The following is a 12656-nucleotide window of genomic DNA, read 5'->3' on the forward strand; positions in this document are numbered from 1 at the left end:
AACTGCATCTCATAAACTTGATTACAGTGTGAGTTCATCTTGATTGTAATAAACGGAGTACATAAAATAAAATAAAAAAGGCTTCAGGTTTCATCAACACAGGGTAGAAATTAAGGCAGACTGATTTTGAGGCTTCACCTATGTCAATACCGAACATTCCGATTGGTCTACACACCAAGTTGTTTAAAACTCGAGCATAGTTTATAGCATTAATTGTAGGGCTTATTTAATGATGGCATTTATCGATATTAGGCAATGATTATTTTTTAAGGAGATGTTGCTGAGTTACAACCAATAATTACCAAATGCATGTCTTTTCCCATTGTATCTTTAAATGCAGTAAACCAATAGGATATTTGTAAGGTAGAAACCACCTTTATCATTCTTTGCCCGTTCTATTATTATGCCGCTTTGTATATTACCAAAGACGCATCACTCCCACTCTCTCGCTGATATTACGCCCTCTTTTTTTTTCTTTTTTTCTATCAAAGTCAACTTGACTGTTGAGTGTTAAGACGTTTTATTTTAAGCTCCAGTCCCAAAGGGCTCAAGAACTAGACACTCCCGCGCAAAAGCTCACCTGAATGTGTCACCGAGACGGTCTCTGAAGTGCAGGTATCCTTCCGCATCGATGAGCATGAGATCCGCCGTGTTGAAGTACGCGTCTCCGGGGACCTTGACGTCACGCGCAATCTTCTTTGCAGTCTCGTCCGGTTTGCCGGCGTAGCCGTCGAAGATCGTGAACCGGTTCAACTGGATCAGGAGCAGACCGGGTTGTCCTGTGTAGGAGAAACAAGCTGTGGTACTAGATCCGAACTTTGAGAGAGGATTTCAGTTACTTGTTACCATCTATGCAATTTTAGATCGGGCTATAATCAACAATAAAGAAAAATACGCCTCATCTGGGAAAGTTTGTTTGTTTGTTTCTTTGTTTTTAAGGAGAGCATTTGTATAATTATTACCATTAAACAATGGTTTAATAGTACACTACGGAAAATGTGTAAAAAGAAGTATTTATTGTATCGTAAGTATCTTAAGAATCGTAGTATTAATAATGAACAGAAATTTAAACAATATCGGAATATGGTAAATAAGGAAATACGTAAGAGAAAACGTGAATATTATCATTGGAAATTTAACAGCGTGCGTGGGAACTTAAAGAAAACATGGTCTATCATAAATGACGTTATGAATAAACAAAGACAGAGTAATTGTATAGATTCATTACAAATCAATGGTCATCTTATTGATGATAAAGAGTCTGTCGCACATTTTAATGAATACTTTTGCACTATAGGTAGCAATATTAGTTCTGATGTATATGATTCATCTGAATCTATTCATACTTACCTGCACAAACCTGCACAAAGCCTATCCATGTTTTTTAAACCTATCACAACTATTATAATAATAATTATTATTATAATTATATTATAATATTAACCATTGTAAGTGATAATGGAACCTTTATGTGCAATATTTAATTCATCTTTGGAAAATGGTACATTCCCTCGGAAGCTTAAAGTTGCGAAGGTAATTCCAGTTTTTTAAAAGGGGGATAAGCACCAATTACACAACTATAGACCTATATTGCTGTTGTCAATTTTCACCAAATTGTTTGAAAAATTAGTCTATGCTAGATTGATATCTTTCATTGATAACAATGATATTTTATATCATTAGCAGTTTGGATTTCGACATGGTTACTCCACTTATATGGCATTTACTCAAATCAATGGAAAAAATATCAAATGCATTTGAAAATCATGAGTTTGTGGTTGGAATGTTTTTAGATTTAACAAAGGCATTTGATTGTATAGATCATAGTATATTTATTACTAAATTGGAATATTATGGGATAAGAGGGAGTGCTCTGAATTGGTTTAAGAGTTATTTATCAGATCGTTCACAATATACAATTGCAAATGATATAAACTCAGATTTGCGTTATGTAAAAACAGTCGTTCCACAAGGCTCTGTACTGGGTCCCCTCCTTTTTTCGTTATTTGTCAATGATCTGCAATTTGTAAGTCCTACTTTGTTTTCTATATTATTTGCAGATGACACAAACTTATTTTTTTCTGGTCGGGATGTTCATGAGGTCAATCATATGGTGAACACAGAAATGAAAAAAGTATATTCTTGGTTTGTTGCAAATCGCCTGGTATTAAACATAGAAAAATCATGTTATATGATTTTTAAAACAAAGAATAAGGTAATATATGAAAATGTTTTACAAATATATGTAGGTAATGTTAAAATTAAACAAGTGAATAATATCAAATTTCTTGGTGTGATAATTGATGATGGTTTAACATGGAAAGACCATATAAATGATGTTTGTATTTAAATAAGCAGAATTGTAGGTGTTATGAGTTATTTGAAATATTATGCACTTCCTTCAAAGATTCTTTTAACCATATATCACACAATGATTTCCCCCCATTTAACTTATTGTGCAATAGTATGGGGTCACACTTCATTGTACTTATTAAACCGTGTGTTATTATTACAAAAGCGTGCAATAAGAATAGTCTGTGACGCCGCCGTAAGCCCTTTTGAGCAAACTGCAACATTATTCAAAAAATGAAAGTTTTAGAAAGTGATCAAATAGTGCAATTACAAGTGGCCATATTTATATTTTCATATTTTAAAGGCGTTTTACCTGTAACCTTCCATAAGTTATTCGTTCAAAATAGTGCAGTCCATAGTTATAACACAAGATGTGCTAATAATTGTGCTAATAACATATGTTTACCTTTCTTCCAATATAAGTTTTCAAAGACTACAATTAGATATATTGAAGCTAAGTCCTGGAATGAGTTACCTGCTATTATCAAAGAATGTCCTACATTATCACCTTTTAAACGTAGATATAGAATGTTTTTAATCCAAAGTGCAGCTGAATGATTATTGGGATATTTGCCTTTTTGTTTTGTTTTGTTTTGTCTTTTGTGTGTATTTTGTCCTTTTTTCAATTTTGTGTGTAATTTCTAATGGTGTAGATTCATTCTAAAAATGTATATCTTTGATTGCAATTTTGTAGCCTCATTTGTAAAGGAATCGGCCTTGATAAGTCCTAGTGGGATGGTCTTTTTCTGATTCCCACACATGCTAATTATAGCTGTTTGCATCATTCCTTTTGTTTCTTATATAAACCTAATGTGCAATATATGTTATGTCCGTGTACATGTATTTGTGTTTTTTATACTTTTTAGCATGTGGAATAAAATTGAATTGAATTGAATTGAATTGAATAATGGAGTACAAAAGAATAGCAGCAAAACTAGTAGTGAAATCTGCTTGATAATGCTGGTTTTACCATTACCATTTCATCGAGAACAGCTGGAAAAGTAACAGTCTTTTGTCTGTTTGTTTGTTTGGTTAGTTGGTTGGTTGCTTGCTTGTTTTGGGGGCAATGTTTTTTTTTTTTTTTTGGGGGGGGGGGGGGCAAAGCCCCGTTGTAAAGAGGTGTTATTAGGTTTTGGAGGATTACCATATTTTGATATTTCAGAAAAGTCGTTTAACTGTCGTCAGTGTCTCTATTTTCAACTATTGCGCAACGATTACTTGCATCGAGACATTGAGACGAAGGGCAGAGAAGGTCCCATTGCAAAGATTTTTTTTTTTGGAATACCATATTTGATGCCTCAGAAAAAGTCGTTATAACTTTCATTAATTAGTGCCTCTATTTTTAACTTGCCATACAATTTAAAAGCTATTTGGATGGAGTCGCCCAATTAAGTTCCACAATATTGTTCAATTCAGTAGTAACTGAATATAGCACACACAAATTATGATATTAGACGGTCTTTATAACTTCAACATGCAAAGAGCGTTGATCGTCACGGCCCCTGGATTGTCATGTTTGATCTTCAAGCAACGCTCTTTGCATGTTGAAATTAAGACCGTCTATAATATAATTTCTGTTTGCTATTTTGATGTTATTAATTTAGTAATTTTAGCTCTGTGTGGATAATAGTCCTACATCTCATCGCGCCTTGAACATCTTAGTAGGCGATGTTAATACATTAAAAATTGTCATGATTTATTAATTGTTCGTGATGAGTCTTGCAATCTAGAAGCGGTCATAATGGATATGGTGTCTTATCAGGGTCCTCACCAACGGCCACGTGTTTGCATCGTCCGTTCGAATCTCGCAGCGGTTGCCCCGTGGAGTAGTCATACTCCACTAACTCGATATTGTCGTTAAAAGTCTGAGAGGAGAAAATCATTAATACACAAATATAGTGCGCTCTGAGAACAAATTTAATGTATAGTTCTTTGCGTGTTGCACACAGGTGGGCTATCAGACGTAGTTCGATTATTAACAAAGAAGGAAATATTTAACGAATAACATGGAGCATTATCCGTACAGCTTATTTTGTTATGACAAACCTCGTGATGGTCGGGACTTTACAAACCTGTACCAAAATGAAATTGAACGTTTAGAACTATGGCATATACGAGATATAAAAAGTAAGTTTTTGAAAGGAAAAAAAATAGGTTAACAGGGAACAATGACAAAGAATAATGACAACAATAGGGGACTAACGACACCATTGTGCACAGATCAGCTATCTTTGTAGCCTTTCCTGTGGCTCAAGGTTATGCTTCACACAACTCGTCTTATTCAGGGGAACGATATTTCGCGAGTATTTCAAAACTGGGTATTGGCAGGGCACATGTACACGTCTAGAGGGCTATTCCAAGTAAAAGTGAAAGTCTGCTCCATCCATTGCCATATTTAACAAATTAGCTATTCTAAGGTAGTAAGATCACACATACAGAATAGAAGTCGCTTCATTCAAATCAGATATGACATTATTATTCCGTGAAAACAAGTGAAACTTTTTAGTTTCATACAATTCTTATTTTTGTGTCGCACACGAATGAAAATTTCTATCAGTTTGCTTACTCCGCTTGAACAAAGATTGTAATTCTACTCTAAAATTCGGTGCCATATACACTGTACTACATAAAGACTGTGTTGCCATGGATACCTTGTGGATCCAGCCGTATCTCCCAACCACGCCTCTCTTTCCGTCCGTGTTGAGGAAGTTGTGCGACAGTTCGGTGGACCCGTAGAATTCTGCGATGTGCTGGATGTTGAAGCGGGTCTTCAACTGATCCCAGATGTCGGGTCGCAGTCCGTTCCCGACCGCCATCCGTATCGACTTGCTGTAATGCCCGTCATCTGGACGCTGAAAAAAAAATGAATACATATAATATTATTATGTATACTATATTCGTTCTGTGTTTCTTTCTTGCTAATTTGCTCTGTTTCTAAAAGTAAACTGGATCATTGATATCTTAGGAGTATTAGGAGGTGAGTGAGAAGGAATGTTTTATCTTCTTTAAATTGAGTCAAAATACTCATCTTGTGAAGTAAGTGATAAATAGGCTTACTCTTTATAATTCTTTACATGTCTAACTTAGCCACAAATATTTTATCCTGTTTCTGATGTAGAACTTAAAGGTGACGAAAAGGGGTGTATGTTTGATAGACTTAGCGGAACTGAGGAAGAGAAAGAGAAAACATCTCTCTCTCTTCCCATTTTCTCTCTCTTTTCCTCTTTTCCCGCACTCTCTTCCCCTCCTTCACTTTGATAACGATTAGTAGTTTTATGTAAATTACTCAAATATATTCATCCACTCGACGTGAAAACATTCCATGGAAAGCTTTAGAAATCACGTCAGTCCCTGACCTATCATACTTTGTTATAAACGAAGATGTACAACAGGAAACGTTGTACAGTGATCTCAGTCAGGTGAAAGGAAATTTTTTTTTTCTGCATCTTCTTTGTTTCTTTTTATATGTATCTTCTACATTCTTGTTTGTGTTTGTTTTTCGTAATCACGCAATTCGTTACCTTTTTTTTTTTGGTTTATTTACATTCGACCATTGACCTACCCTTGTTTGCGTTTGCAAGTTTTTATTTTACGCTGCTCGTTACCATTGTATATTTACATTCAATCATCGACCATTAATCCTTGTCCTGACGTTCAGAGGTCCCTGTTATCATTAGAACGTATTGGTTGGAAAAATAGAGGTTATAGTAGTAATTCAACAGTTGTTTATTATTGCTATCATCAATAATTCATCAATTCCTTAAAAAAATTAGTCGACAAACACAATAATTATTTCAACACACACATTCGGATACAGTACCAGTAGTAGTAGTAGTTGTAAGTGTTACATACTTTGTGCAGTCTAAAGAAGTTACTGTAGTACTAACTTTAGTTGTTGTTGCAGTAGTTGCAGCAGTAGTTGTAGGAGTACTTAGTAGTTTCGAACATCACTAATCTATGCATTTGATATTTTACGCTAAGTTCGCGTTGAGTTTGGTGACGAGCATAAAAATCAACAATGAAGAAGAATGGCAATGTTTCATGAACAGGGCACAAAGAATAATAAAGTTCACATGTTACCATCTTACCTCTCGTAATTTAAGATCAACTCAAAAAAATTTTCTCCAATGTCCTATTATCACAACAAAGTTTTATGGTGAGCGATCTTTTGCCCATGCTGCTCCCACACTGTGGAACGCTGTTCCGTGTTATATAAAAGAAGCTCCCACAGTGTTAAAGTTTAAAACTGCTCTCAAGACATTTCTGTTCAAAAAGTATTATGAATGAGTTTGGTTCTGCATTTATGGTACACATATTGTACACTGCATTTCTTCTTTCTACTTTCATCCCTCTCCTTTAAAGCGCATAGAGACACCACGGTAGTGATATGCGCTATATAAGCACTGTGTTTTATATATATATATACCATGGAATATGATCATATTTGCAAATTAGATGATTAGTCTGTAATGCCATAAATTTACATCGCGTGAGATAGAGCGCTCTCCCAAAGCGTGTCGTACCATACCATGCCCGCGCCAGACGAGCGTTCGAACGATCCTAAAGTGTACCGTAAACTGGAACACTCTCCACTGATGTGCTCCAAAGTGTTAGTTGACAATACATTGTGTGAGAAGGATGCGCGTAACACGCACATACGTCATAATGCAAAGAGTTGATTCCCTTTGTTTGGGACACCTGTAAATAGAGCAAAGCACGACAGGTGCATGACCCGGTTGATACAAAACGTGTGATCTCTTCTAAAAAAAACCATAACTCCACAGATGAGAGCGCTGAACTCTCCAAATCTGGCATGTGTACGGTACATACAGTATGTATTGGATTGAGTCGCTTTTGAGCGCTCGTACGCGGCCAGTCCCTCTTCCGTTAAAACGTAAGCAGCTGTAAACTGCCCTAATTTTCTCGCGTGTTATACCCAATATTGCTTCAATTTGCACCATATTTTCTCGTTATACAATTTCCACTCCCCTCTCCAAAGTGAACATGAGCAATCAAATGAGTGTCATTTCACATTACACGAAGGCCTACCTCAGGTTGGGCTAGTAGGTATCTGCAGAGCTCCCCAATGTACTGAAAGATGGTTGCCTCGTGCTTTCGAATGTCGTCCCAAAACCGAGATGCAGAAAACTTTCTGGCTATTGCTAGCGTCCCTCCTGGATTTTGAAGAGAAAATGGATTTCTGTACTTATAAGTCATTCAGGCGAAACTATAAGTGTTGTAATACCCACGTTTATTTCCAAACATTAGTCTCTGTACAACTAACTCTCTCTCTCTCTCTCTCTCTCTCTCTCTCTCTCTCTCATGTTGCACATGCGCACACAAACCCCCGAACATATCACGCTCGAGAGTCAGTATACTTTGACATCAAGAACGACCAGGGGACCGTTTCATGAAACTTTTTGTCAGTGATTTACTCTGACAACTGTTAAAAGCTACTGAAATCCTTGCGTCTGATTGGCTGATAGCAAATTTGTCGGTGAAAACCTCCGACGAACTCGTTGATGAAACGCCCCCCGCAACAACATAAGGCCAGGCTAACTTGAGAGTTGATATAGAAATCCACCAAACGTAACGAATTATCAGCAGAATGGAGTGTTCAGGGACAGTACGACATGATATTCAAGCTGGCTTTGATAAATAAGTATAATATTTTTATTTATTTATTTGTTTATTTATTCACCACTCATGGGTTGGATGACCCTATTCAGCCAATGGCTGCTTTTCATAGGGGTCCACACCACACTGTAAATACATAAAATCACAACATTCATATTCAAACATAATAGTCACATTCAAAATACAACAAATTAATCTACATAAAACCAAACAATCAATCCAGAAGTGAAGTACATATACAAATAAACCGAAATAGGGGACAACAATTATTGGGGAGGGAGGGCTTAGATATGTTCAAACAGATCATTGTTCTCATTGTATGCATATATTGTGCTATTCATTAAATTCTATTAAAGGAGTGTTATTCCATTCAATAGATTAGGGTTGCCATTAAGGTGGCGTTTAAAAACGTCAATTGATGGAGGGGTTGATGAGGGATAATCCAACTCATTCCAAAGTTTGGCCCCACGATAGGTAAAGGACCTTTTACCATAATTTGTTCTTGGTTGAATGAGGGTTAATTTACGGGAGGATGATCTTGTACAATAGACTGTATCTCTGAAATTGAAAATATCGCTGGGGTAAGCGGGGCAGAGTTTGTGAATTGCACGGTACATTGTACGTACAAACAAACAGAGCAAAAAAAAAAAAATCGGATCTGAGATTGGTATGGAAAGTTGAAGTTTCTCGTTTTCATGAAAGGGAGAAATTACCTGCAAGAAAAATGGTGAACATGCCGACGAGTAGTGCGGCCGAGTGGTAGAGTGGTAGAGCTGTGTACACCACGTCGTCTGCCTTGTACGGAGAGTAAGGAGCCGACAAGTGCGATGCGGAGATGATGCGCCAAAACGTGATGTGGATCGGCTTCGGGAGACCTGTTGACCAGAATTCAGAGAAGCAGATTCAAATCATCAAATCCGGGGCGAGGGGAGGGGCGAGGGGAGGGGCGGGGAGCGGGGATTTTTGCTGCAAGAGTTATTAACTTGTCATCATTACAATTACGACCCTTAATGCACTGACTGCATATCTAACATTAGAGAAAAGTAAATGGAACTGTTAAAGTTAATCACATAATAGAGCACACAAATCAGAAAGAAATTTACTCCCCCCCCCCCCCCCAGGAAAAAAAATCCAAATTGGGAGGGAAACAAATGTGATGCCAATCAAAACAGAAATCAGAAGATCGACATGTGTTTTGTTTTGTTTTGTTTTGGTTTTTTTGGTCAGCTTTGTCTTGACTCTCGTTTGCATTCATGTGTCTTCGTATCTGTTTGATTAAATTTGTACGATCGTAAATGTTATGGGATTGGCCTTTGAAAGAATCTACCCCTGATATTTTCCCCTCATCTCTCCGTGATCTATTTTGTTTATATTGTTCCTTTACAATGAACCTTGTGTTTGAGGTTAATTTTGCTCACCTACCTCGTAGCGTTGCAGTCAGCCATAATTTTCGCACTGCCTTTTTCCGGTACACACCTGTAAGACCAAGGGTCAACTCTCACAATCTATCACACTCTCAAATATAGTTGACGTCTTTTTAGGCAGAAGTGCTGCCGTTGGATATGGACAGGGTTAAACTTGCAGCCATTACCTGTAGTTCCCGAAGTGAATATATAAGAAGCCGTCTCCTCTTGCCTCGCCTTAACTCGGGGAATGGGCAATGCTCTGGTTTCTTTGGTATCCACAACGAAAACATCCGCTGGGAGCCCATCCTCCGGGTTGGCGTCACCTAGCAACCAGACCTCTATTCCTATTTCCCGCAGATTTGGCAGAATACGTCGCACAGCCGGAAGAAATTCTGCAAAATAAAAATTGATAATCATTATCATTAACATTTTCGTCGTACAACTATATCCGGCTGCGCTTCGATTTCAACTATTTACAGGTTTTTTTTTTAAAATTCATTTTCTTTTAATCAACCTTCCTGAACTCTTATCCGAAATATACACTAACTACATGTATACATCGTTGTTTCGTAATCCGGCACTTGTAATGTATGTGAAAATAGGCGATGTGATTATAGTCATTACAAAATCCCGTTCGTTCGTAAACCTTGTACAATACAGAGCAATTAGGAACCAATGCACGAAAACGGTTCCTAGTATACTGAAAGGTACTGAAAATGACAAGCTCAATTAGATAGTTCTTGGAAAAGTAAATATCAACGAATTTGAATACATTAGCCCCATTCACGCGAACAAACTAGCGGGATGATGATCGCGCTCCAAATGTGGAGATTTGTCACCTCCTAATTTGTGTACTTGTGAATCCTGATCCCCCTAACGGTGACCTTGTGCTAGTGTGAGTTGCTCACGTTACGACAGAGCGCTACTCGATAGTCACAATCAAAGGCAAAGATGATAGAGTGGTCACAATGATTTACCAGAACCACACAGCAGAGACTTGGCTCCACTTAGTCGGATGCACTCAAGTAGAGCTAAAGGTTTCAGATTCGTGTTCAGCAGACTCGATATGACCCCTAGCTTTGCCAGGGCAAACCACATCCAGGTGAAAGCCGCCTCGTTGTGCATCAACACGGCCACCACGTCGCCTCGACCGACTCGGTGCCTGCTGCCGATCCATCTCGCTAGGTCGTCGGCCCGCTTGTTTACCTCGCCGTAGCTGTAGCGCTCGTCCTGGTAGAGCACGCATGCCTTTTCCGGATTGCTCCTCGCGTGCTCTTCGAACACGTCGACGTTCGTCTTGCCGGAGAGGTTGAGGAGCTCCAGTCTTTGCACGATATCGAAACTTCGCTTGAGCATCCAGAGATCATGCCATATCAGCGGGTGTTTTTGTCTGAGGTACATCAGACCGGCTGGAAGGGCCACCGCCAAAGCGGTGCGGGTGCCACTTCGCTTTCCCATGTTGACTTGCCTGCATGGAGCTGCAGTTGAATCAGTGACTTATCGATATTAGCATAAGACATGCAGTTTTGCCTGCTTTGGTACGCAGTGAATGCGAGAACGCATACAGCCGTTTCCGCACACACGAGTTGAATCTTACAGGGTACCAGCAACAACTTATCTGTTGCATCACTAAAAGTTGAGCCCAGAGTTTAAAGATCTTTACAAGGTCAGTGGAAATACTGCTTGCACAAGGCGGGAGAGGGGGTGTCAGATTATGTTATCTCAAGTTCACCACTTACGGCCGCTTAATCACAATTCATGAATATTCCATTTACACGCCGCAAAACATGACCTTTGTACCATAACGTTGCTTCGCTTTGTCAGCCTGCACATTTACTCTACTCCATTTAGTCACAAAGACACACACACACACACACACACACACACACACACGCACACACACACACACGCACACCCATATACGATGTGCATTGTTACATTGATGTATAGCGATCGTTTGACGGGAGGGGGCGAGAGCTCGGTTCTCTCAATGTCATTGCCTGCATTCTCTCTCATCGCCGAAAGAAATGAGTTGAATCTTGCACCAATCATTTCATCATCATTTTATTTATCAATTTAAATGCCAGGGATTAAGTGAGCCCTATTTCTGTTCTAGCCCACACTATTCAATTTAAAGTAAAATGACAATAAATCATTATGTTTTCATTTTATTTATTTATTTTTTTTTTGCCCTGGAAGTGATTTTTTCATCCTTTATTTCTAAAATAAAATTTCTAGGGCTTTTTATTGACAGTGATTTGTCTTGGAAATCCCACGTCAGTTATTTAAGTAATATTCTTTCCAAGAATACGGGTGTTCTTAATAAACTGAAGAATATTTTTGCAAGTCAAATCCTGCTTAATCTTTATTCTACTTTGATTACTCCGTACCTTCATTATGGTATTCTTGTTTGGGGGAATGCACCTAGAAATCTTCTTGACATACTGTTCCGTGTTCAAAAACGCGCCATCAGAAATATTAACCATGTTGGATATTTGTCCCACACGAATGATTTATTTTTCAAAAATAAGATACTGAAAACATCAGATTTATTTAGTTACAACGTCGGCATATTTATGTATACATTTTCTGCCAAGGAGTTACCGGATGTTTTTACTCCCATGTTCAGGAAAAACTATTTGATTCATAATTATCCTACCCGCCAAAGTGACGCATTTCACCTTCCACGTACTCGAACAATTTTCGCTAAAATAACGATATTGTATACGGGCCCTAGATATTGGGCCGAATGCATAAAACAAGCAATTGCTTGCAAGCAAATGCTTCAAGCAAAAGCACAAGCTTGTCTAGCAAAAGGTCTAGCTCAAGCAATTGCTTAAATCCATATGCATAACCTTTTGCTAGTGCTTATACCTTTTGCTTGTCCCGCACAAGCAATTGCTTGCGTTTTCAACAAAAGGGACGTCACGCCTGTGCGAACACAAGAACAAAGGCGAGTGTGGCAGCATGTATTTGAAAGGGCATGCGTGTGCAGAAACATTTCCTGACATTGCAGAAGAGCTATGAAATGACACTCATAAATACACACACAGACGCACACACACACTGGCAGATTGCCATCACTGCTTACAGTAGCCCGCATCTGTCAGATCGCACGTGGAGAGACGTCTCCTTGCTCTCCACCGAAGTGAGACATCCTACCTGTTTTTCATCACATTTTGCATGCTAACCACTGGACATTCCCGTTGTTGAAATGAAAAATTTCTTACTCTACTTATGAGTAATTTCTTGTAGATTTGT

The 12656-nt window shown here is 38.3% G+C and overlaps 1 protein-coding gene across 1 annotated transcript; it reads right to left on the reverse strand.

Annotated features, from left to right (window-relative positions):
- Positions 1-570: 570 nt before the first annotated feature.
- On the reverse strand, positions 571-11120 carry LOC139714338 (long-chain fatty acid transport protein 2-like). Its single transcript, XM_071626049.1, has 7 exons — positions 10373-11120; positions 9581-9787; positions 8703-8864; positions 7402-7526; positions 5004-5204; positions 4124-4217; positions 571-779 (listed from the first exon to the last, which is right to left on the reverse strand). The coding sequence occupies exons 1-7, from the start codon at positions 10851-10853 to the stop codon at positions 577-579; spliced, it is 1473 nt and encodes a 490-aa protein (XP_071482150.1). The 5' UTR covers positions 10854-11120; the 3' UTR covers positions 571-576.
- Positions 11121-12656: the final 1536 nt, after the last annotated feature.

Source organism: Diadema antillarum, unplaced genomic scaffold (assembly GCF_040938485.1).
Source record: "Diadema antillarum isolate AM-2024a unplaced genomic scaffold, OU_Dant_1.0 seq00002239_RagTag, whole genome shotgun sequence".
Taxonomy (NCBI): domain Eukaryota; kingdom Metazoa; phylum Echinodermata; class Echinoidea; order Diadematoida; family Diadematidae; genus Diadema; species Diadema antillarum.

Excerpts from the sequence above, each read along its gene's own strand:
- LOC139714338 (XM_071626049.1), bottom strand. The coding sequence starts at position 10,853 with ATGGGAAAGCGAAGTGGCACCCGCACCGCTTTGGCGGTGGCCCTTCCA. Across the intron at positions 7,527-8,702 it reads GTTCACCATTTTTCTTGCAG|GAGGGACGCTAGCAATAGCC; the intron begins GTAATTTCTCCC and ends TTCAAAATCCAG. Across the intron at positions 4,218-5,003 it reads GATACGGCTGGATCCACAAG|ACTTTTAACGACAATATCGA; the intron begins GTATCCATGGCA and ends TTCTCCTCTCAG.